Source organism: Mobula hypostoma, chromosome 4, assembly GCF_963921235.1.
Source record: "Mobula hypostoma chromosome 4, sMobHyp1.1, whole genome shotgun sequence".
In the NCBI taxonomy this organism is placed as follows: Eukaryota; Metazoa; Chordata; class Chondrichthyes; order Myliobatiformes; family Myliobatidae; genus Mobula; species Mobula hypostoma.
In genome coordinates, this window is record NC_086100.1 from 92169203 (window position 1) to 92194482 (window position 25280).

General features: G+C 43.3%; 1 protein-coding gene across 5 annotated transcripts in view; it reads right to left on the minus strand.

Moving 5' to 3' along the window:
- cep63 (centrosomal protein 63) overlaps nt 1-25280 on the minus strand; it is a 136971-nt gene that overhangs the window by 37508 nt on the left and 74183 nt on the right. For 4 of the 5 annotated variants that reach the window (XM_063046157.1, XM_063046156.1, XM_063046154.1 and 1 more), the window contains exons 6-8: nt 16421-16566; nt 881-1015; nt 203-296 (exon numbers count right to left, since the gene is read on the minus strand). In XM_063046157.1, the coding sequence (XP_062902227.1) occupies nt 203-296; nt 881-1015; nt 16421-16566 (375 nt within the window). The remainder of the gene's footprint in view (nt 1-202; nt 297-880; nt 1016-16420; nt 16567-25280) is intronic. The other variant, XM_063046155.1, reaches the window with a different exon arrangement.

The following is a 25280-nucleotide window of genomic DNA, read 5'->3' on the forward strand; positions in this document are numbered from 1 at the left end:
TGTTGTAGAATTGGCATGAAGTTTGTATATTAACAATATTATCGGAGGCACATTTGTAAATGTCTTCAAGAAGATTTGGAGCAGGTTATGTCAAGTTTCTGAACAAAGAAATTTATATGGTTAAATCCAAAATATTCTTAGTAAATCATTTAACCAACTAACAGACAAATAAAGATATACACATTCAATGCAGATTCTGTACCTTTTTCACATCTGATTTGCATTTATTATACTCCTCTTTCACCTGCTTCAGCTCCTCCTGTTTTCTGAAAATTTCTTGATTTGCAGAATCTAAGCTAATGAAAACATTTTATTTCAAGATGGATTTTGAGTCAACATATACATACAGGAAATTAACAAAATTATTTTTTCTCAAGACTTCAGCATTATGCACTGAGAAATCATCACTACAATCTATTGGCTTCATAAGTAATTTTGTTTAACAATGGTGTCACAGTTCAACATGAAACATTAATGATAAATTGAAGAATAGACTGAGTCCTCATTCCTCAATTATACTGGTCCTGTACTACAAATCAGCTTTCTGCCTACTATTAGGAATCATAAACATGTAATCTGATTAGTACAAGCTTCCCAACAAACAGAAACCAAAACAATGAAAAGAAATAATAATATTAGTAAACAGAAAATATCCGCAGGGCTGTAGAGAAAGAGCCAAGAAAGAGAACTAATATATAGATCTTTATGAGCCAACAGATAATACGATGGGCCAATTGCTCTCTTTCTGTCTAATTTGAATCTATGATTCTAGCTCAGGCCTAAAATATTTCCATTCTCGACAGAGAAATGAGCAATAGCTTTGACAATAGTCAGTATTGTGTTCTTGCCAGTAGAAAGTTGAAAGCCATTTGCTATCTACCTATGCTGAAGGACTGTAACTTCATCCCTGAGATTCTTCTCATCTTGTAGGCTTGCATGGAGTGGGACCTCTTGAAGTTCAGTTTGGGTGAAAGGTGCATTATTGCACTGCTGCTTCAAGCTTTCTGACAACCTGCTGGCAATCACAAAAGAATTGTTAAAAAGGAGTCTGCACGTTGTAACATGAATCTGATGCATTATATTTTATTTAGCTATGGAATGGGCCCTTCCGGTCCAACAAGCCACACCATCCAGCAACCTACCAATTTAAGTTTAGCCTAATCCTGCTGAAGGGTCTCAGCTCAAAACATCAACTGTACACGTTTCCATAGATGCTGCCTGGCCTGCTGAGTTCCTCCAGCATTTTGTGTGTATTTTTCAGCCTATTGAGTCTGCTCCACCATTTCATCATGGCTGATCCCAAATCCCATTCAACCCCATCTACGCTCTTACCATATCCTTTGATGCCCCGGCCACTCAGGAATCTATCAAATTCTGCTTTGAATATACCCACGGACTTGCCCTTCACCACAGTCTGTGGCAGAGCATTCCACAGATTCACCACTCTTTGACTAAAAAAAATTCCCCTTTACTTCTGTTCTAAGAGGTCGTCCTTCAATTTTAACGCTGTGCTCTCTAGTTCTGGATACCCTCACCAGAGGAAACATCCTCCCCATATTCCGTTTATCTAGTCCTTTCAACACTCGGTATGTTTCAATGAGATCCCCACACATTCTTCTAAATTTCAGTTAGTACAGGCCAAATGCTCCTCCTATGTTAACCCCTTCATTCTCGGAATCATCCTCGTGAACCTCCCCTGGACTCTCTCCAATGACAATAACTGCTAAGGAGCCAAAAACTGCTGACAATACTCTAAGTGCGGTCTGATTAGTGTTTTATAAAGCTTCAGCATTATCTCCTTGCTTTTATATTCTATCCCCCTTGAAATAACTGCCAATATTGCATTTGCCTTTTTTTTACCAAAGACTCAATCATAAATTAACCTTCTGGAAGTCTTCCACAAGGACTCCTAAGTCCTTTGCAGCTCTGAAGATTGAATTTTCTCCCCATTTAGATAATAGTCTGCACTATTGTTCCTTATACTAAAATTCATTATCATACATTTCCCAGCCTTGTATTCCACGTCATTTTTTGCCCATTCTTGCAATTTGTCTAAGTCATCAATTCCATTATCCGAATATCTGACAAACAATGTGAAAAGAATCGATACCAATACGGACCCGAGGAACAGCACTAATCACCAGCAGCCAACCAGAAAAGGCTCCCTTTATTCCCACTTGCTGCCTCCTGCCTGTAAGCTATTCCTCTATCCATGCCGTACAGCTCCTGCAACGCCATAGGATTTTATTTTGTTCAGCAGCCTTATGGGAGGCACCTTATCAAATGCCTTCTGAAAATAACATCCACTGCCTTTTTTTTTGTCTGCCCTGCTTGTTACTTTGCTGACCATGCAAACCATGCTGTCTTCGACTTATTTTATCATTAGTTTCCAAGTACCTCGAAACGTCATCCTTAATAATGGACTTCAACACTTTCCCAACCCTGAGGTTAGGCTAACCGACCTACAATTTCCTCTCTTTTGTCTTCCTTCCTTCTTAAAGAGTGAAATGACATTTGCAATCGTCCAGTCCTCCAGGACCATGCCAGGATCAAGTGATTCTTGAGATATCATGACCAATGTATCCATTATCTCTTCAGCAACCTCTTTCAGGACTTTGGGATGTAGTACATTTGGTCCACGTGACATCCATCTTAAGACCTTTCAGTTTGCCTAGCACTTCTTCCTTTTTAAAACAATGGCACTCCCTGACACTCACGGACAGCTGGCATACGGCTAGTGTCTTCCACAGCAAAGAATGAAACAAAGTACTTATTAAGTTCTGTCCCTCACCAGCATCATTTTCCAGTGGTCCAATATCAACTCTTACCTTCCTTTTATTCTTTATATAACTGAAAACCCTTTTTGTATCCTGCTTTTTTTATTGGCTAGTTTGCCCTCATATTTCATCTTTTCTCTTCTTATGGCTTTGTCAGTTGCCCTTTGTTGGATTTTAAAAGCTTCTCAATCATCAAACTTCCCATTTACTTTTGTTACTTATATGCCCTTCCTTGGCTTTTATGCAGTCCTTAGCTTCCCTTATCAGCCACGGTTGCCTAGCCCTGCCATTCGAGAACAACTTATTCTGAGGGACATATCTATCCTGCGCCTTGACAGCTATTTCCAGAAACTTCAGCCACCTTTGTTCCGCCATCATCCCCTCCAGTATCCTCCTCCAATTCACCTGGGCAAGCTCCTCTCTCATGCCTCTGTAATTCCCTTTATTCCATTGCGATACTGATACATGTGACTTAAGCTTCTCCCTCTCAAACTGCAGTGTAAATCAATCATATTATGATCACTGCCTCCTAAGGGCTCCTTTATGGTAAGCTGACTAATAAGATCCTGGTTATTACACAGAATGAGAATCAGTTTATTATCACTGGCCATAAGTCGTGAAATATGTTAACAGCAGCAGCAGTTCAATGCAACACATAATAGAGAAGCAAAAAGTAAAAATGAATAATTAAGTAAATCAAGTACAGTATATGTATATTGAATAGAATAAAAATCATACAAAAACAGAAATAATATGTATTAAAAATGTGAGGTAGTGTTCATGGCTTCAATGTCCATTGAGGAATCGGATGGCAGAGGGGAAGAAGCTCAACACCCAATCTAAGATAGTCTTTCAAGATTCAAAGATTCAAAAAACTTTATTGTCATTCTAACCATACATCAGCTCTGCAGGGCAGAATGAGACAGCGTTCCTCAGGAGCAGTGCAATCATAACATAACAAACGCAACACTAAATAGTAAACATAACAATAAATAGTAAAACACAACAACCACATGTCAGTCTGACTGCCTGTGGGAGGAAGCTGTTTAGTAGCCTTGTGGTTTTAGTTTTGATGCTCCTGTAACGTTTGCCTGATGGCAGAAGAACAAACAGTTCATGGAGAGGGTGTGAGGTGTTTTTAATGATGTATCGTGTCTTCTGGAGGCATCGACTCTGAAAGAGGTCTTGGACAGAAGGTAGGGAGACCCCAATAACCTTCTCTGCTCCCCTAACCACCCTCTGCAAGGCTTTTTTATCGACAGCACTGCAGCTGGAATACCAGGTTGTGATGCAAAAGGTCAGCACACTCTCAACCACGCTTCTGTAGAATGTAGTTAAGATGTTAGTGGGGAGTGATGCTTGTTTAAGCTTCCTCACAAAGTGCAATCTCTGCTGGGCCCATTTCACAAACCCAGTGGTGTTCCTGGACCAGGTGAGATTGTCCGAGATCTGCACCCCAAGAAACTTGATATTTTCCACTCTCTCCACTGTAGAGCCGCTGATGCTGAGGGGTGTGTGCTCAGGCTGAGACCGTCTGAAATTGGCGAACATCTCCTTGGTTTTGGTGACATTAAGCATCAAGTTGTTATCCCTGCACCAGCTCTCTAGGTGTTTGACCTCCTCCCTGTACATAGTTTCATTACTTTTGCTGATGAGCCCCACCACTGTGGTACCCTCTGCAAATTTAATGATCAGGTTCTCCTTGAATCTGGCTGCACAGTCATGTGTTAGCAGTGTACACAGCAATGGGCTAAGCACACAGCCTTGTGGGGATCCAGTGCTCAGTGTGATGGAGTCAGAGATGTTCCTGCCAACACGGACTGACTGTGGTCTCTCTGTCAAGAAATCCAGAATCCAGCGACACGTGGCAGTGCTAAGGCCAAGCAGCGACTGTTTCTTCACTAGTCTCTGCGGGATGATGGTATTGAACGCTGAACTGAAATCGATGTACAGGATTCTGGCATAAGTGTCTTTGTTGTCCAAGTGAGAGGGAACTGTGTGCAGTGTGGTGGATATTGCATCCTCCGTAGAGCGATTTGGACGATAAGCAAACTGCAGAGGATCCAGTGATGAGGGGAGGCTGGCTGTGATATGAGGCTTGACAAGCCGTTCAAAACATTTCATCACTATGGGGGTCAGGGCAACGGGATGGTAATCATTCAGACAGGCTACAACTGATTTCTTTGCTACAAGGATGATTGTGGAGGTTTTGAAGCATCTAGGGACAATAGCTTGACTAAGGGAGATGTTGAAAATGTCTGTCAGGACATCTGCTAATACATCAGCACATTCCTTGAGCACACGTCCAGGGATGTTGTCGGGACCTTCCCATTTTTCGTGGGTTGACCCTGGCAAGGGTCCTCTGTGTTTGCTCCGGATCAATGATTGGAGTCGGCTAGTCAGATGGTAAAAAGGGACTGGCTCTCCCCCTTGCTGTAGTGTTTGATGCTTCGAAGCGGGCAAAGAAATTGTTAAGCCTGTCTGGTAGAGAGGTGTCACTGTCATCGGTTTTCTGCCTGATCTTGTAGTCTGTCAGAGCTTTAATTTCCTGCCACATCCGTCTGGTGTCACCTGTGTCACAGAAGTGTCCATGTATTTTGCCCACGTAGGCCCTTTTCGCTTTCCTGATCTCTAGTGAATGCGCAGACCTGGCTAAGCTCCTGTCCCCCAGTCTGTAGGCTGTGTCACAGGCCTTCAGTAGTGAACGCACCTCTGTTGTCATCCATGGCTTTTTATAACCATGTGCGGTGAAGGTTTTCATCACAGTGACATCCTCCATTCATTTGGCTATGTAGCTGATTACTGCCTCCACATACTCCTCAATATCTATATGGTCGTCATAGGAGGCTGCTGTTTTGAATACGTCCCAGTCTGTGTGCAAAAAACAGTCATGTAGTGCTGAGGCTGCTCCTTTTTGCCAGACCCTTATCTCTCTTTTCTCTGCTCTCACACGTTTAAGCAGTGGTTTATATGCTGGTGTTAGCATGACAGATATGTGGTCAGAGTGGCCAAGATGGGGGCGGGGGGCTGCTTTGTATGCCTGTGGTGTGTTGGTATAGACCAAGTCCAGTGCGTTGTCTCCCCTGGTTTTGAAGTCCACATTTTGCAGGAGTTTGGGGAACACAGTCTTTAAGCTGGTGTGGTTAAAGTCCCCAGCAATCACCACAAAGCTGTCAGGATGTGTAGTCAGTAGCTCACTGATGGCTTCATATAGGCCTCCCAGTGCTTCGTTAGCATTAGCCTTAGCATTGGCACTGGAGCTACGTAAACAGCTGCCACAAACATGATGGTGAATTCCCTCAGCAGATAGAACGGCCGGCATTTCACAATGAGAAATTCAGCCAGTGGCGAGCAGTTTTTAGCAGCTACTGTAGCGTTCACACACCAGTCTTTGTTTATATAAACACACAGACCTCCTCCTCAGCTCTTACCAGAGCTAGCTGCCTCTCTGTCCGCACGAAATGATGTCATTCCCTCTAGCTGCATCGCCACGTCCGATATGTTGTCATGGAGCCAGGATTCCATTAAGACATACACACAGCAGTCTTTAAATTCCTTGCGTGTTTCTCTCAGCAGACGCAGCTCATCCAGCTTGTTGTCGATGGAGCGGACATTTGAGAGCAGGAGGGACAGTACCGCTGGCCTTGTGGGGTTAGCTTTTAGCCTAGCATGGATGCCGGCCCTCTTACCCCTCCTCTGTCTTCTCTGACAGCGCTTTCGCTTCCTCCTCCCTTGGGAAGCAGCCGGCTTGGTAGCGGATAGTAGTCCGTAGCGGCGTAAACTGTCCATGTCACACCAGAACTCGTCAGTTTTTCCGACATAGTATGCCCTGATGTTAACGAGCATATTCGGACTGTATGTTATGCATCCAGGACAAATAGAACAAACACTAGATACACTTATCACTCCCCGAGGGGCCGCTGCGTCCATGCACGCCGCCATCTTAATCATGCCTAGTAGGCTCAGAACAAGCTGCTCTAAAAAGCCATCCTGCAGGTATTCAACAAGTTCCCTCTTTTGCGATCCGACACCAACCTGATTTTGAATTGAATTAACTTTATTACTTACATTCTTCATATACATGAGTAAAAATCTTTACGTTACATCTCCATCTAAATATGCAATGTGCAATTTATAGTAATTTATAATAAATAGTACATACAACAGGACAGTCAATATAACATAGAAATACAGTTGTGTCAGCATGAATTAAGCTGCCTGATGGCCTGGAGGAAAAAGCTGTCCCAGAGCCAGTTGGTTCTGGCTTTTATGCTGCGGTACCGTTTCCCGGGTGGTAGCAGTTGGAACAGCTTGAGGTTGGTGTGACTCAAGTCCCCAATGATCCTTTGGGCCCTTTTTACACACCTGTCTTTTTAAATGTCCTGAATAGTGGGAAGTTCACATCTACAGATGCCCTGGGCTGTCTGCACCACTCTCTGCAGAGTCCTGTGATTGAGGGAAATACAGTTCACATACCAGGCAATGATACAGCCAATCAGGATGCTCTCAATTGCACCCCTGCAGAAAGTTCTTAGGATTTGGGGGCCCATACCAAACTTCTTCAACCGTCTGAGGTGAAAGAGGTGCTGTTGTGCTTTTTTCACCACACAGCCGGTATATAGAGACCACGTGAGATCCTTGGTGATATTTATGCCAAGGAACTTAAAGTTGTTCATCCTCTCAACCCCAGATCCATTGATGTCAACAGGGGTTAACCATTCCTCCTGTAGTCCACAATCAGCTCCTTTGTTTTTGTGACACTGAGGGAGAGGTTGTTTTCTTGACACCACTGTGTCAGGGTGATGACTCCTCTGCAGGGTGTCTCATTATTATCTGAGATTAGGCCAATCAGTATAGTGTCATCAGCAAATTTAATTCGCAGATTGGAACTGTGGGTGGCGACACAGTCATGGGTATACAGAGTAAAGGAGGGCTTAGTACACAGCCCTGAGGGGAATCTGTGTTGAGGGTCAGAGGTGAGAGAGCCCACTCTCACCACCTGCCAGCGATCTGACAGGATCTAGCTACATAGAGCAGGGTGAAGGCTGAGGTCTCTGAGCTTCTTGTCAAGCCTGGAAGGAATTATGGTGTTGAATACTGAACTGAAGTCCAAAAACGGCATTCTCACGTAAGCATCCTTCTTCTCCAGATGTGTAAGGACGGCATGTAGAACTGTGGCTATTGCGTCATCTGTCGGTAGGCAAATTGTAGGGGGTTCCCAATCCCCTCGCATATTGAAGTCCCCCACTAGAATTGTGACATTACCCTTATTACATGCCTTTCCCAGATCCCTTTGCAATCTCAACCCCACATCTACGAAGGGAAGAAGATGGCGGCGCAACGACAGCTCGCGTGGCCTCTCCGGTGATGAATAGTCATACTTTATGGATCCCGAGGGAAATTGGGTTTCGTTACAGTTGCACCAACCAAATATATATATATAGCAATATAAAACCATAAATAATTAAATAATAATATGTAAATTATGCCAGGAAATAAGTCCAGGACCAGCCTATTGGCTCAGGGTGTCTGATCCTCCAAGGGAGGAGTTGTAAAGTTTGATGGCCACAGGCAGGAATGACTTCCTATGACGCTCTGTGTTGCATCTCGGTGGAATGAGTCTCTGGCTGAATGTACTCCTGTGCCCAACCAGTACATTATGTAGTGGATGGGAGACATTGTCCAAGATGGTGTGCAACTTGGACAGCATCCTCTTTTCAGACACCACCATCAGAGAGTCCAGTTCCATCCCCACAACATTACTGGCCTTACGAATGAGTTTGTTGATTCTGTTGGTGTCTGCTACCTTCAGCCTGCTGCCCCAGCACACAACAGCAAACACGATAGCACTGGCCACCACAGACTCATAGAACAACCTCAGCATCGTCAGGCAGATGTTAAAGGACCTCAGTCTCCTCAGGAAATAGAGACGGCTCTGACCCTTCTTGTAGACAGCCTCAGTGTTCTTTGACCAGTCCAGTTTATTGTCATTTCGTATCCCCAGGTATTTGTAATCCTCCACCATGTCCACACTGACCCCCTGGATGGAAACAGGGGTCACCGGTGCCTTAGCCCTCCTCAGGTCCACCGCCAGCTCCTTAGTCTTTTTCACATTAAGCTGCAGATAATTCTGCTCACACCATGTGACAAAGTTTCTTACTGTAGCCCTGTACTCAGCCTCATCTCCCTTGATGATGCGTCCAACTATGGCAGAGTCATCAGAAAACTTCTGAAGATGGCAAGACTCTGTGTAGTTGAAGTCCGAGGTGTAAATGGTGGAGAAAGGGAGACAAGACAGTCCCCTGTGGAGCCCCAGTGCTGCTGATCACTCTGTCGGACACACAGTGTTGCAAGCACATGTACTGTGGTCTGCCAGTCAGGTAATCAACAATCCATGATACCAGGGAAGCATCCACCTGCATCGCTGTCAGCTTCTCCCCCAGCAGAGCAGGGCAGATGGTGTTGAACGCACTGGAGAAGTCAAAAAACATGACCCTCACAGTGCTTGCTATATCTGTTCGAATATCTGTTACCTGTCAAGTAGGGGACCGTGCACAATCCTGATTTGATGGAGACAGATGTGAGTGCACAGCAGAACATCTGGAAAACTTCTGAAATGTCTGCTTTGCTACCGCTGCTACTGTGTGGTAACTGGAATCTCTGGAACTGAAGGCCTCGAAATCCTCGGCTTTGCGTGTTTCAGCAGCCGGGGAGAGGTCGAAGGCGCTCGAGAGGCTGTATCTGAGAGGCTGCTCGGAAGCTCAGAATTTTCAGATAGTTGGACTCAGGGTTGGCTGTGGTCGGCTGCTTCCAAGGTATCGGCAAGTTGACGGTGCCTGGAGGTTTACGGCAGGGAGTTTCTCCCTTTGCCGCTGCTATCGGGGACTCGGGAGTCGATCAACTCGGGACTTTAAGACTTCTTTACTGTGCCTATGGACTGTTCTTCATCAAATTATGGTATTGCTTTGCACTGCTGTAACTATATGTTATAATTATGTGGTTTTGTCAGTGTTAGTCTTTGGTCTGTCCTGTTTTCTGTGATATCACGCCGGAGAAACATTGTATTATTTCTTAATGAATGTATGCATTTCTAAATGACAGAGGGTCAGACACCCTGAGCCAATAGGCTGGTCCTGGACTTATTTCCTGGCATAATTTACATATTATTATTTAATTATTATGGTTTTATGTTGCTATATTTATACTCTATTCTTGGTTGGTGCAACTGTAACCAAACCCAATTTCCCTCAGGATCAATAAAGTATGACTATGACTATAAAAGAGGACTGAGTGTTCTCATGATCTAATCTAATCATTTTAGCTACTATTTGGAGCCCTATATATGATTCCCATAATGGGTTTTTTACCCTTGCAGTTTCTTGACACCACTCACAAGGATTCAACATTCTCTGACCCTATGTCACCTCTTTCTAAAGATATAACGCCTTCTCTTTCTAAAGATATAATGCCTTCTCTTACCAATAGAGCCACACCACTGGCTATGCCTTCTTGACTATCCTTTCAACACAAATCCTTTGATGTTGAACTCCCAACTATGACCTTCTTTTAGCCACAACTCAGTGATGCTCACAATGCCATATCAGCCAATCTCTAATTTGCGTCACGAGTGCATCCACCTTATTCCGAATGCTATGTGTATTTAAATACAGCACCTTCAGTCCTTTCCAATACTTTCCCTACTACTGACGTGAAGCTTATAATACCTGGATTATCCCCTTTTCTCTTCTTGAACAAAGGCACAGCATCTGCTACTCCCCAGTTGCTAGTAAGGACATATAGATACTTGTAAAGCTCCAGCAATCTCCTTTCTTGCTTCTTTCAATATTTTGAGATGTATGCCATCATGCCACCTTAGTGCTTTTCAGAAGATGAGCACTATCTCCTCCTCAGTTTCAAAATGTTCCAGCACATTAGCATGACCCATTCTGTTTTCATAATCTTCCACATTTTTCTCCTTGGTAAATACTAATACAAAGCATTTAGTATTTCAGCCAGTTTCTCACACTTCAAGCAAAAATTCCCTCCTTTATCCTTGAGTGGACCTACCCCTCTCTTTCATTATAAACATAAGAGATTCTCCGGATGCTGGAAATCCAGAGTAACACAACCACAATGCTGGAGAAATTCAGAAAGGTTGATAGCATCTATGGAGAGAAATAAACTGTCAATGTTTCAAGTAACAAACTTCATCATGACTGGAAAGGAACGGGGAGGAAGTTAGATTAAGGTGGTAGGGAGGGAGGGAGAGAGGTGGGGGGAGAGGGAGGGGGAGAAGAAGGGAGGAGGAGGGAGGGAGAAAGGAGGAGAGGGAGAAAGGAGTACAAGCTAGGGGGTAAACTGCTTAGTTCCTCCAGCATTTTGTGGATGTTACTCTCCTTAGTTATCTTGTTTTTGGAATTGGAATTGGTTTATTATTGTCATGTGTACTGAGATATAGTGAAAAAACTGGCTTGCATTCCATTCATACAGATTGATTCATTACACAGTGCATTGAGATAGTATGAAGTAAAACAATAATAGGATGCAGAATAAAGTGTGCTGGTAACAAACAAGGTGCAGTGCAGGTAGCAATCGGCTTCATGGTCATAAGAAGGCAGACTGTGAGGTCAAGACTCAGACTTACCGTCCAAAGGAACCACTAACAGGGTGATAGAACTTGGTGGTATGTGCCTTCAGGCTTTTGTATCTTTTCTGCTCTTTTTTATGTTTTTTGGGGGGTTTCTTTGTTTTGTTGCTGCCTGTTAGGTAACAAATCTCAAGGTTGTATAATGTAAACATACTTTGATAATAAATGTACTTTGAACTTTTGAGTTGTAGAGCCACATGTTAATCCACAGACATATTACCAGATGTCAGATTTGAGCCAGGGTCTTTTAAACTGAGAGGCTTGATTTAGACTGCCCCCACCCAACCAGGAAACCATCTGGATAGGATCTGCCTAGCCAAGCCATCACAGAATCTTCCGCCTTTCATCTTGCTCTTCTGAACATCCATGTACAGACCCATTCTTTTCAGTCATACTTCATAGGACCCCACGTGCCATGAATCAGTCTTGTGAACTTTCCAAACATACTTTCCATAACTTAATGATTGTTTGGCAGCACAATAGCAGTTAGCGCATTGCTTTACAGCACCAGTGATCACAGATTAGGATTAAATCGAGCAAACAGAGAGTGGTGAATCTGTGGAATTCTCTGCCACTGAAGGTCAGTTCATTGGCTATATTTAAGAGGGAGTTAGATATGGCCCTTGTGGCTAAAGGGATCAGGGGGTATGGAGGGAAGGCTGGTACAGGGGTCTGAGTTGGATGATCAGCCATGATCATACTGAATGGCGGTGCAGGCTCGAAGAGCCAAATGGCCTACTCCTGCACCTATTTTCTATGTTTCTATGTTAAACCTTGGATCTTCCTTGGCAACGGACCCACTGCCTCACCTCATCTCAGTTCTGCCGTATCAAATTGCCTCCAGGTCCAAAGGGAAGTGTGACGGGGTCTATGAACTGTGCTTTTAAAAGAGAGAGAGAGAGCTGTGGAACACAGACACCTTGTTAAAAAGAGATAGAAAGAAAGAGGGAGAGGGGCGAAGACTGCTCACAGTTTGTTTATGCTTTCTACAAGGACGCTGCCTGCTTCTAAGTTCTTACAGAGAGAGCTACTTGAGAGACAGCTGGTATTCAGCATGGTGAGATAAATAGAAGGTCAGATGATAGACCTGCAGACGCATCGTTTTGGACATGTAATGTGGCCCCTGCCCATCCCCCACATGAGCTATCTGTTGTTGGCCCCCAACCAACACATATTCCACTCTCCCCTCCTACCTCTCCTCACAGTCCCCCACCCTGCTCTCATGACTATACCCCTTCCCCACACGAAACCACCACGGTGGGCTTCACAACTGAACAGGTGAGAAGACAGCTGAAACGTCTCAACCCAAGCAAGGCTGCAGGACCGGATGGTGTCAGTACCAGGGTGCTCAAAGCCTGTGCCCCTCAGCTATGTGGAGTACTTCACCATGTGTTCAACCTGAGCCTGAGGCTCTGGAGGGTTCCTGTGCTGTGGAAGATGTCCTGCCTCATCCCTGTGCCGAAGACACCGCGCCCCAGCGGCCTCAATGACTACAGACCGGTGGCATTGACCTCCCACATCATGAAGACCCTGGAGAGACTTGTTCTGGAGCTGCTCCGGCCTATGGTCAGGCCACACTTAGATCCCCTCCAGTTCGCCTACGAGTCCTGACTAGGAGTTGAGGATGCCATCGTCTTCCTGCTGAACCGTGTCTACGCCCACTTGGACAAGCCAGCGAGCACTGTAAAGGTCATGTTTTTTGACTTCTCCAGTGTGTTCAACACCATCCGCCCTGCTCTGCTGGGGGAGAAGCTGACAGCAATGCAGGTGGATGCTTCCCTAATGTCATGGATTCTTGATTACCTGACTGGCAGATCACAGTACGTGTGCTTGCAACACTGTGTGTCCGACAGAGTGATCAGCAGCACTGGGGCTCCACAGGGGACTGTCTTGTCTCCCTTTCTCTTCACCATTTATACCTCGGACTTCAACTACACAGAGTCTTGCCATCTTCAGAAGTTTTCTGATGACTCTGCCATAGTTGGACGCATCATCAAGGGAGATGAGGCTGAGTACAGGGCTACGGTACGAAACTTTGTCACATGGTGTGAGCAGAGTTACCTGCAGCTTAATGTGAAAAAGACTAAGGAGCTGGTGGTGGACCTGAGGAGGGCTAAGGCACCGGTGACCCCTGTTTCCATCCAGGGGGTCAGTGTGGACATGGTGAAGGATTACAAATACCTGGGGATACGAAATGACAATAAACTGGACTGGTCAAAGAACACTGAGGCTGTCTACAAGAAGGGTCAGAGCCATCTCTATTTCCTGAGGAGACTGAGATCCTTTAACATCTGCTTGATGATGCTGAGGATGTTCTACGAGTCTGTGGTGGCCAGTGCTGTCATGTTTGCTGTTGTATGCTGGGGCAGCAGGCTGAGGGTAGCAGACACCAACAGAATCAACAAACTCATTTGTAAGGCCAGTGATGTTGAGGGGATGGAACTAGACTCTCTGACGGTGGTGTCTGAAAAGAGGACGCTGTCCAAGTTGCATGCCATCTTGGACAAAGTCTCCCATCCACTACATAATGGACTAGTTGGGCACAGGAGTACATTCAGCCAGAGACTCATTCCACCGAGATGCAACACAGAGCGTCATAGGAAGTCATTCCTGCCTGTGGCCATCAAACTTTACAACTCCTCCCTTGGAGGGTCAGACACCCTGAGCCAATAGGCTGGTCCTGGACTTATTTCCTGGCATAATCTACATATTACTATTTAATTATTTATGGTTTTATTACTATTCATTATTTATGGTGCAACTGAAACGAATTCCAATTTCCACCGGGATCAATAAAGTATGACTATGACTATGACAATGAGCTTTGTTGTGCCCACAGAAAAGGTGGGTTTTGGAGGATCGATCAGTGGCTCTCGCAGTGTGAAAAGGGTGTGACCGGTGGGGAATTATTCGTGTGTCCAACCCTCGTCTGGGTTGATAATTCCACCACAGAAGAACGGTCCCCTTTGTTGTGGTCACAGCTGGTGACTTCTAAAGCAATTCGCAGGACAACGGGAAGATTGACGGCGTCAGTTCACTTGAAGACTCAAATCTCTCTCTCTCTCTCTCTCTCCATCACTACTCAACTCAATAGCACGAACTGAACTGAACTTTACTCATCATCGTAAGATTAGCTATTTACCCCTAGACTTGAAGAAGCTTGGTTTTCATATATTTCCACACTTATGTGTGTGTGTGTGTGTGTGTGTGTGTGTGTGTGTGTGTGTGTATATTATATATATATATAAAAAAAATCATTGCTAACTTATTTGATATATCTGCATTTATATTAGGGTATTGCGTAGTTACTAATAAATACCATTAGTTAATAGCAATACTGGACTCCAATGTGTTTTCCATTTCTGCTGGTTCTTTAACTTGTCACAGGGTACATGACAAAATTGAGGCCTGCGTCCAAGATATGAACAAATTGGTTGGGGGGCCTGTTTGATTTGATTGGGGAAAATCCTTTTTGGTTTGGGTGTGTGGAAAAACAGCAGAAATGGATGCTAGGGAATTTTTGAGATCGCCAGACCCGGTGACTTTGAAGAAAGCTAAAAAGGATGATGTGCGGGACATTGCTAAAGAATTGAGAATTGAGGTAAGGAAGGGTATGACGAAGGTAGAAATTCAAAGGAAAATAGCTGTTTATTATGTATCTATACAGGAATTTGATGAGGGGGAGTTAAATAGGTTTCCTATAGGGAAAGAGGAGTTCCAGGTACAACTGGAACAGATGAAGTTAGAGAGATTTAAATTAGAGATTGAGGAAGCAAAGAAACAGGTAGAAGAGGCAGACAAACAGAGAGTGTTCGAGAGGGAGAAATGGCAACGTGAAGATCAAGTGGTTAACCATGGTGAGGGGTTTAGTGTCAGTTGAGAAATTAAGTTAGTACCTCCATTTGATGAAGCAGAAATTGAAAGGTATTTCCTACATTTCGAGAAAGTGGCCCATAATCGGAATTGGCCGAGGGATCAGTGGGCGGTGCTACTACAGAGTGTGATTAAGGGGAAGGCTCACCAAGCATATGCGGCCCTATCTCTTGAAGACGCAAATGATTATGAAGCAGTGAAAGATGCTGTGCTTAAGGTTTATGAGCTAGTTCCGGAGGCGTACAGACAAAGGTTTCGAGGTTTGAGGAAGCCTTGGAACCAAACGTATATGGAGTTTGCCCATGAGAAACATGTGTACTTTGATCGTTGGTGTGCTTCAAAAGAGGCGGATGAGGTCACAGTCGGTGACTTCTAAAGGAGTTCAGAGGACAACGGGAAGATTGACGGCGTCAGCTCACTTAAAGACTCAGATCTCTCTCTCTCTCCATCACTACTCAACTCAATACCGCGAACTGAACTGAACTTTACTCATCATCATAAGACTATCTATTTACCCCTAGACTTGAAGAAGCTTGGTTTTCATATATTTCCACACTTACTTATATATATAATCATTGCTAAACTATTTGATATATCTGCATTTATATTACTGTATTGCGTAGTTACTAATAAATACCATTAATTAATAGCAATAATGGACTTCCATTATGTCTTCCATTTCTGCTGGTTCTTTAACCCGTCACGGGGTACGTGACAGAAGTTACAGGCTATTGTTTGTGATGACCATTTGCCAGAAAAAGAATGAGTAAAAAAAGTACATAGTTGTTTTCTTTGTTTTGTTAGCCACCAGCCAGAAGTTACTAAGATTCACCAGCACCATCTTAAACCGAAAGACTCAGACGGCACAGGCAGATAAGAGGTTGGCCTCTTAAAAGAGGGAGAAATTTCTTCACTTGAGGGCACTTGAATGTTAGGAGTTCTCTACTTCAAAGGACAATGAATGTGGAATCATTTTCCAGAATCAGATGAAATTTGGAATCTTTGCACATGGTGCTGGCGCAGAGATTTCCTAATGGACCAAGAGCTCTTCACCCATCCACAACTGTTATATATTAGAACATCACATTGCCCAACCCACTTTAGCCCAACAACAGTACATTACCTGGCAGTCTTCTCTGTGGACTGCAGCGATTCATTACAATTGGCCAATTCCTTATACAGTTGTTTCCGCTGGAGATTTTTACTCTGAATGATGTGTTCTTGTTCCTGTGGTTTCTTGTTCTGTTCCTCATTTTCCTCCATTGATTTCTAATAAGCAATGAGATTGCAAAATTTAAATAAGATTTTAAGAACTTAAAAAGAAGCAGACCCTTCAAATCTGTTCCATCATTAAGACCATTTACTGTATGATCTTCTACCTCAGTGATCTTTCACCTCAGCACCATTATTATAGCCGTTAATATACACAATCAATCAATATGCAAGATCAGTTTATTTCTCCAGTCTGTTATATTTACTTACTGTGATACAGCACGGAATAGACCCTTTTGGCCCTTCAAGGCATGCCGCCCCACAACTTCCAATATACAACGACCAATTAACCGACTAAGTGAAGGATAATCCAAAGAGCTTTTACAGGTATATTAAGAGCAAAAGGATTGTAAGGGATAAAATTGGTCCTCTTGAAGATCAGAGTGGTCAGCTGTGTGCGGAACCAAAGGAAATGGGGGAGATCTTAAATAGGTTTTTTGCGTCTGTATTTACTAAGGAAACTGGCATGAAGTCTATGGAATTAAGGGAAACAAGTAGTGAGATCATGGTAACCGTACAGATCGAAAAGGAGGAGGTCCTTGCTGTCTTGAGGAAAATTAAAGTGGATAAATCCCCGGGACCTGACAGGGTGTTCCCTCAGACCTTGCAGGAGACTAGTGTTGAAATTGCAGGGGCCCTGGCAGAAATATTTAAAATGTCGCTGTCTACAGGTGAGGTGCCGGAGGATTGGAGAGTGGCTCATGTTGTTCTGTTGTTTAAAAAAGGATCGAAAAGTAATCCGGGAAATTATAGGCCGGTAAATTTAACGTCGGTAGTAGGTAAGTTATTGGAGGGAGTACTAAGAGACAGAATCTACAAACATTTGGATAGACAGGGACTTATTAGGGAGAGTCAACATGGCTTTGTGCGTGGTAGGTCATGTTTGACCAATCTGTTGGAGTTTTTCGAGGAGGTTACCAGGAAAGTGGATGAAGGGAAGGCAGTGGATATTGTCTACATGGACTTCAGTAAGGCCTTTGACAAGGTCCCGCATGAGAGGTTAGTTAGGAAAATTCAGTCGCTAGGTATACATGGAGAGGTGGTAAATTGGATTAGACATTGGCTCAATGGAAGAAGCCAAAGAGTGATAGTAGAGAATTGCTTCTCCGAGTGGAGGCCTGTGACTAGTGGTGTGACACAGGGATCAGTGCTGGGTCCATTGTTATTTGTCATCTATATCAATGATCTGGATGATAATATGGTAAATTGGATCAGCAAATTTGCTGATGATACAAAGATTGGAGGTGTAGTAGACAGTGAGGAAGGTTTTCAGAGCCTGCAGAGGGACTTGGACCAGCTGGAAAAATGGGCTGAAAAATGGCAGATGGAGTTTAATACAGACAAGTGTGAGGTATTGCACGTTGGAAGGACAAACCAAGGTAGAACATACAGGGTTAATGGTAAGGCACTGAGGAGTGCAGTAGAACAAACGGATCTGGGAATACAGATACAAAATTCCCTAAAAGTGGCGTCACAGGTAGATAGGGTCGTAAAGAGAGCTGTTGGTACATTGGCCTTTATTAATCAAAGTATTGAGTATAAGAGCTGGAATGTTATGATGAGGTTGTATAAGGCATTGGTGAGGTCGAATCTGGAGTATTGTGTTCAGTTTTGGTCAAGAAATTACAGGAAGGATCTAAATAAGGTTGAAAGAGTGCAGAGAAGGTTTACAAGGATGTTGCTGGGACTTGAAAAACTCAGTTACAGAGAAAGGTTGAATAGGTTAGGACTTTATTCCATGGAGCATAGAAGAATGAGGTGAGATTTGATAGAGGTATATAAAATTATGATGGGTATAGATAGAGTGAATGCAAGCAGGCTTTTTCCACTGAGGAAAGGGGAGAAAAAAACCAGAGGGCATGGGTTAAAGGTGAGGGGGGAAAAGTTTAAAGGGAACATTAGTGGGGGCTTCTTCACACAGAGAGTGGTGGGAGTGAGCTGCCAGACGAGGTGGTAAATGCGGGTTCTTTTTTAACATTTAAGAATAAATTGGACAGATACATGGATGGGAGGTGTATGGAGGGATATGGTCCGTGTGCAGGTCAGTGGGACTAGGCAGAAAATAGTTCGGCTCAGCCAAGAAGGGCCAAAAGGCCTGTTTCTGTGCTGTAGTTTCTATGGTTCTATGGTTTTCTAATGCCAACCAATGGTGCAGTGGCATCAGCACTGGACTTCAGGTGAATGGTCCTGCATCAATGCTGGGTTGAGCGTTAAGCTCGCAACTCAGCCTCATAAAAAAACAAACAAATACCAAGGAAACATCAAAAAATGCCACACAATCTGTCACAAGGCGCAAAAAAGAACAGCAATAACAACAAACAACAGGAATTCTGCAGATGCTGGAAATTCAAGCAACACACATCAAAGTTGCTGATGAACGCAGCAGGCCAAGCAGCATCTGTAGGAAGAGGTGCAATCGACGTTTCAGGCCGAGACCCTTTGTCAGGACTCCTGACGAAGGGTCTCGGTCTGAAACGTCGACTGCACCTCTTCCTACAGATGCTGCTTGGCCTGCTGTGTTCACCAGCAACTTTGATGTGTGTTGCTTAGCAATAACAACAAACCTACTAACCGGTACTTTGGACTGAGAGAGGAAAATAGAGCACATGGAGAAAATCCACGTATTTCCATAGGGAGGATGTAGAGACTCCGTACAGATGCCATCAGAATTGAACTCTGAACTCCAACGGCCCAAGCTATAACAATATTGCACTAACTACTACACTACCGTAGAGCCCTATACCATGTTGAAGGCTGACAGCAGACCAGATAGACATTTATAAAATTGTAAAGAGGCACAGATACGGTAGATAGTTATATTCATTTTTTCCAAGGAAGAAGTGACAAATACAAAAGGACATAGCTTCAAAGTGAGAGAGGATGTGTTCAAGAACAAATGCATTTTTGCTTACAGAGTGGCAGATACAAGAAAAGTGCTGCCAGATACAATAGTGCCATTTAAAGGGCATATATACAGACATGTGAATATGCATGAAATGATGGGATATGAATTGTGTGCAAACATAATGAATTTGTTTCATTTGGCATCATGATTTGTATAGATATAAGGGGCTGATGGGTCAGTTCTATCACTGTATGTTCTACTTGAGCCTCCAGAACACTCTAAAGACATTTTTGGAGGTTCACTGCCTTGAATGACATTTCCTCTCATCTCAGTCCTCAATGGACTACCTTCAGTCTGAGCCCGTGTTCCTGCTCCTAGATTCCTCAGCCTGGGGAAACATCTTCCATAAATGCAGCCTGCCAAGACTGGATAAGACCATAAGAGAAAGGAGCAGAAGTCGGCCATTCAGCCCATCGAGTCTGCTCCGCCATTTTATCATGAGCTGATCCATTCTCCTATTTAGTCCCACACCCCGCCTTCTCACCATAACCTTTGATGCCCTGGCTACTCAGATACCTATCAATCTCTGCCTTAAATACACCCAATGACTTGGCCTCCACTGCCGCCCGTGGCAACAAATTCCATAGATTCACCACCCTCTGACTAAAAAAATTTCTTCGCATTTCTGTTCTGAATGGGCGCCCTTCAATCCTTAAGTCATGCCCTCTCGTACTAGACTCTCCCATCATGGGAAACACTCTGTCCATGCCTTTTAACATTCGAAATGTTTCTATAAGGTCTCCCCTCATTCTTCTAAACTCCAAGGAATACAGTCCAAGAGCGCATAAACTTTCCTCATATGTTAACCCTCTCATTCCCGGAATCATTTTAGTGAACCTTCTCTGTACCCTCTCCAATGTCAGCACATCCTTTCTTAAATAAAGAGACCAAAACTGCCCACAGTACTCCAAGTGAGGTCTCACCAGCACCTTATAGAGCCTCAACATCACATTCCTGCTGCTGTACTCTATTCCTCTAGAAATGAATGCCTACATTGCATTCGCCTTCTTCACTACTGACTCAACCTGGAGGTTAACCTTAAGGGTATCCTGTACGAGGACTCCCAAGTCCCGTTGCATCTCAGAACTTTGAATTCTTTCCCCATTTAAATAATACTCTGCCCGTTAATTTCTTCTGCCAAAGTGTATAACCATACACTTTCCAACATTGTATTTCATTTGCCACTTCTTTGCCCATTCTTCCAATCTATCCAAGTCTCTCTGCAGAGTCTCTGTTTCCTCAGCACTACCGGCCTCCACCTGTCTTCGTATCGTCTACAAACTTAGCCACAAAGCCCTCTATTCCATAATCCAAATCGTTGATGTACAATTTAAAAAGAAGCGGCCCCAACACAGACCCCTGTGGAACACCACTGGTAACCGGCAGTCAACCAGAATAGGATCCCTTTATTCCCACTCTCTGTTTCCTGCCAATCAGCCAACGCTCTATCCACATATGTAACTTTCCCGTAATTCCATGGACCCTTATCTTGTTAAGTAGCCTCATGTGTGGCACCTTGTCAAAGGCCTTCTGAAAATCCAAATATACAACATCCACTGCATCTCCCTTGTCTAGCCTACTGGTAATTTCCTCAAAAAATTGTAATAGGTTTGTCAGGCAGGATTCTCCTTTAAGGAATCCATGCTGAGTTCTGCTTATCTTGTCATATGCCTCCAAGTACTCTGTAACCTCATCCTTGACAATCGACTCCAACAACTTCCCAACCACTGACGTCAAGCTAACAGGTCTATAATTTCCTTTTTGCTTCCTTGCCCCCTTCTTAAAGACCTTTAACAATTTTCCAAATTTTGACTGGATCTTCACTCATTCTACTAAGAACCACAGAATGTATTCCCAGTCAACTCAGTCTATCACGTGGCAAACCTGCCATCTCTGAAAACAGGCAAGTGCATAAAACAGATTCTTAAAGTAATCAAGTGGTCAAAGAGGATGCATTAAAATGTAATGAAATGCCGAATATATTACAAAGGAGACTAATTATTTTCTAATTATTCCACCATATGTGATAATATAAATTTAAAGTGGTGATAACTGAATTAACGATGAAAATAACAAAAATTATAAAACCAACTAAAAGTGAATCTTCACATAATATCAAGACAGAGTCCAGCAAATACAATTTAAACCATGCTTAATTTTTCACATGCTTTTACTGAACAAGGTGGAAAAACACAAAATGCTCTTAGGTACAATATGCTTGTCATCTTTGTCTCTCATTTTCTTTTGATCAGTTTTGTCACTCACACATTCAAAGACATTTCATGTCTCACTGATGCAAAATATCCAGTCTCTTGACAAGCAGCTGGCAAGAACTTATGTGGAAACAAGTTGGCCTCAGTTAAGATCCAAATTGTTGCACAAAGTTATACAGGTGACTATAATGGTTTGTTGAAATAGACTAGGTACAACTGGCACCCAAGCCACAACTCAGCACAAAGTAATCAGCTCTTTGATCCCATTCCACTATTTATTTCAGCTCCATTTCCTTGCCTTTTTTTGTAAATCTTTACCTAAACAAAAATCTATTCTTGATACTGCATTTTAAAATGCACCATTACCACTATCACTTACTCTCCTCCCTAAACACTACCATCACTCCACCTCCAAGGTGAAGGGAGAAAATTAAGAAAAAAATGTTCACCTTAGAGTAACTTGAACTTTCATGAGATAGACCAGGTAGCATAGTAGTGTTGCAGCAACAACCTTGCACTCATTGTCAGCAAGACCAAAGAGCTGATTGTGGACTTCAGTAAGGGTAAGATGAGGGAAAGCAAACCAATCCTCATAGGGGGATCAGAATTGAAGAGAGTGAACAATTTCAAGTTCCTAGGTGTCAATATCCCTGAGGACCTAACCTGGATGCAACATATTGATGCACCTATTAAGAAGGCAAGACAGCAGCTGTATTTCATTTGGAGTTTAAGGAGATTTGGTTTGTCAACTAAAACACTTGAAAACTTCTATAAATGTACCGTGGAGAGCATTCTAGCTGGCTGTATCATCATCTGGTATAGGAGGTGCTACTGCACAAGATCAAAATAAGTTGCAGAAATATGTAAAATTAATCAGCTCATGGGTACCACGCTCTGTAGTTTTCAAGACATCTTAAAGGAGTGGTGCCTCAGGGAGGCGACGTCCATCAATAAGGATCCCCACCACCAAGGACATTCTTGACAGTAACAGTGTAAAGAGGGCATGAGGTACATAAGCCTGAAGGCACAATTCAGCAATTCAGGAATAGCTTCTTCCACTCTTTTATCTCCAGTAACATTCACAGCCTTTCTCACTGCATCGTGCAACCACTGGAAATATAACTTCAACCTGTTTCCTTTTCTCTTCCCACCATTTAGGGTACCAAACACACCTTCCAGATGAAGCATCATTTCAAATTTCCATTTAAGCATACACTCTTCAATGATCATGACATCGTTTCCTTGATACTGAAGGAACCAAAAAAAGTGGGTAATCACTTCCTTAAACACTTTCACTTAATATGCATGAGTACCTGCTCTTCCATCAACCAATCACTTTAATTCTCCATCCTATTTTGATTCTGATCTCTCCATCTCTGGCTTCATCCACACTTCTTAAAGAAGCCCAATGTTAGTGTTTCTACTGCCATGCTGTCAATATATCATTTTAGCAATTTCTGCAAAAGCAGTGTCCTGCTGATAGAATGTTTTCGCTTCAGCTAGAGCTATGAAGCCCTGCTGCTCAATTTAAGAATAATGCGTCAACTAATCAGGATGGCGGAATTGGGAGAAAGGTCTAGAGAGTGGGGCAGAGAGAGATTTGTGACAGGCAGTAGTCTGGTTCGGGGTCTTTTTGGCAGGAGTTGCGGAGAGGACAGGAGGTTAGATGGCTGAGAATGCTGTGGGAAGGAGCGTCTCCAGTGCACGAAGTGCTTTGTGCAGATGAATGGCTCCAAGGCGGATGGGGCAACACTCCCAAGAGAGAGCCTGTTTGTTCAAGATGGATTTTGAGTGAAGTTCGGACTGTGGTGCATGCTTTCACGCAGATCGTGGGTCCAGCACATGAGTAAAAAGACAGTTCCAGGATGAGCTCCAACTTTATGTGCACATTTGCACTGGTTTAATGTAATGGGCCCTTTTATTATTTTTTTTCTTTTCTCTTTCCTACTAACTAGTTCTGGATACCCCCACCATGAGAAACATCCTCTCCACATCCACCTAAACTAGTCCTTTCAACATTCAGTAGGTTTCAATGAGATCCCCTTGCATTCTTCTAAATTCCAGAGAGTACAGGTCTAAAGCTGCCAAATGCTCATGTGTTAACCCCTTCATTCCCAGAATCATCCCCATGAACCTCCTCTGGACTCTCTCCAATGACAACACATCCTGTCTGAGATATGGAGCCCAAAACTGTTGACAACACTCTAAATGCGGCCTGACTAGTGTTTTATTAAGCTTCAGCATTATCTCCTTGCTTTTATATTCTAGTCCCCTTGAAATAAATGCCAACATTGCATTTGCCTTCTTTACCACAGACTCAGCCTGTAAATTAATCTTCAGAGAGTCTTGCACGAGGGCTCCCAAGTTCCTCTGCAAATCTGATGTTTGAACCTTCTCCCCATTTAGATAATAGTCTGCACTATTATTCCTTTACCAAAATGCATCATACATTTTCCAACATTATATTCCATCTGCTACTTTTTTGCTCATTCTTCAATATTTGTCTGTCCTGCTGCAATTGCTATCTTTGTATCATCTACACACTTTGCCACAAAGCCATCAATTCCAATATCCAAATCATTGACAAACAATGTGAAAAGTCGTGGTCCCAATACTGATCTCTGCTGAACACCACTGAAAGCCAACCAGATGGGCCCCCTTTATTTCCACTCACTGCCTCCTGCCTGTCAACCACTCCTCTATCCATGTCAGAATACTTACCAGTAATGCCATACGATTTTATCCTGTTAAGCAGCCTCATGTGTGGCACCTTATCATATGCCTTCTGAAAATCCCAAGTAAATTACACTCACTGCCTCTCCTTTGTCCACCCTGCTTGTTACTTCCCAGAAGAATTCTAACAGATTTGTCAGGAAAGATATCCCTTTGCAGAAACCCTGCTGACTTTGACTTATTTTATCATTAGTCTCCAAGTAGTACTCTGAAAGGTCATCTTTAATAATAAATTCCTACACTTTCCCAACCACTGAGGTTAGGCTAACTGGCCTATAATTTCCTTTCTTGTACCTTCCTTTCTTATTAAAGAGTGGAGTGACATTTGCAATCTTCCAGTCCTCTAGGACCATGCCAGAATGAAGTGATTCCTGAAAGATTAAGACCAATGCATCCACTATCTCTTCAGCAACCTCTTTCAGGACTCTGGGATGTAGTCCATCTGGTCCAGGTGACTTATCCATCTTAAGTCCTTTTTGAGTTTGCCTTTTTTTTCCATTAAGTGCAATCGTGAACAATAGCCAGATCAGAAATCCTGATCAAATCAACTAGTTCCCATCATGTTGACTCATAACGGATCGTGTTCGCTGTGGAACAGCTTGATCAAGGATGGGGTGATCAGCACTGATAGACAAATTATACCTCCGCTACCCCATAATACCCCATAAAGTGCCTTGCACTTTTTCCTTTGTAATAGCACTCACTCCTACTCCCTGACAGTCACTGACCTCTGGCACCCTGCTAGTGTCTTTCACAGTGAAGACTAATGCAAATTACAGTCTGTCATTTCTTTGTCCCCCATTACTAGCTCACCAGCATCATTTAACAGTGATCCAATATCAACTCTTACCTCCTCTTTA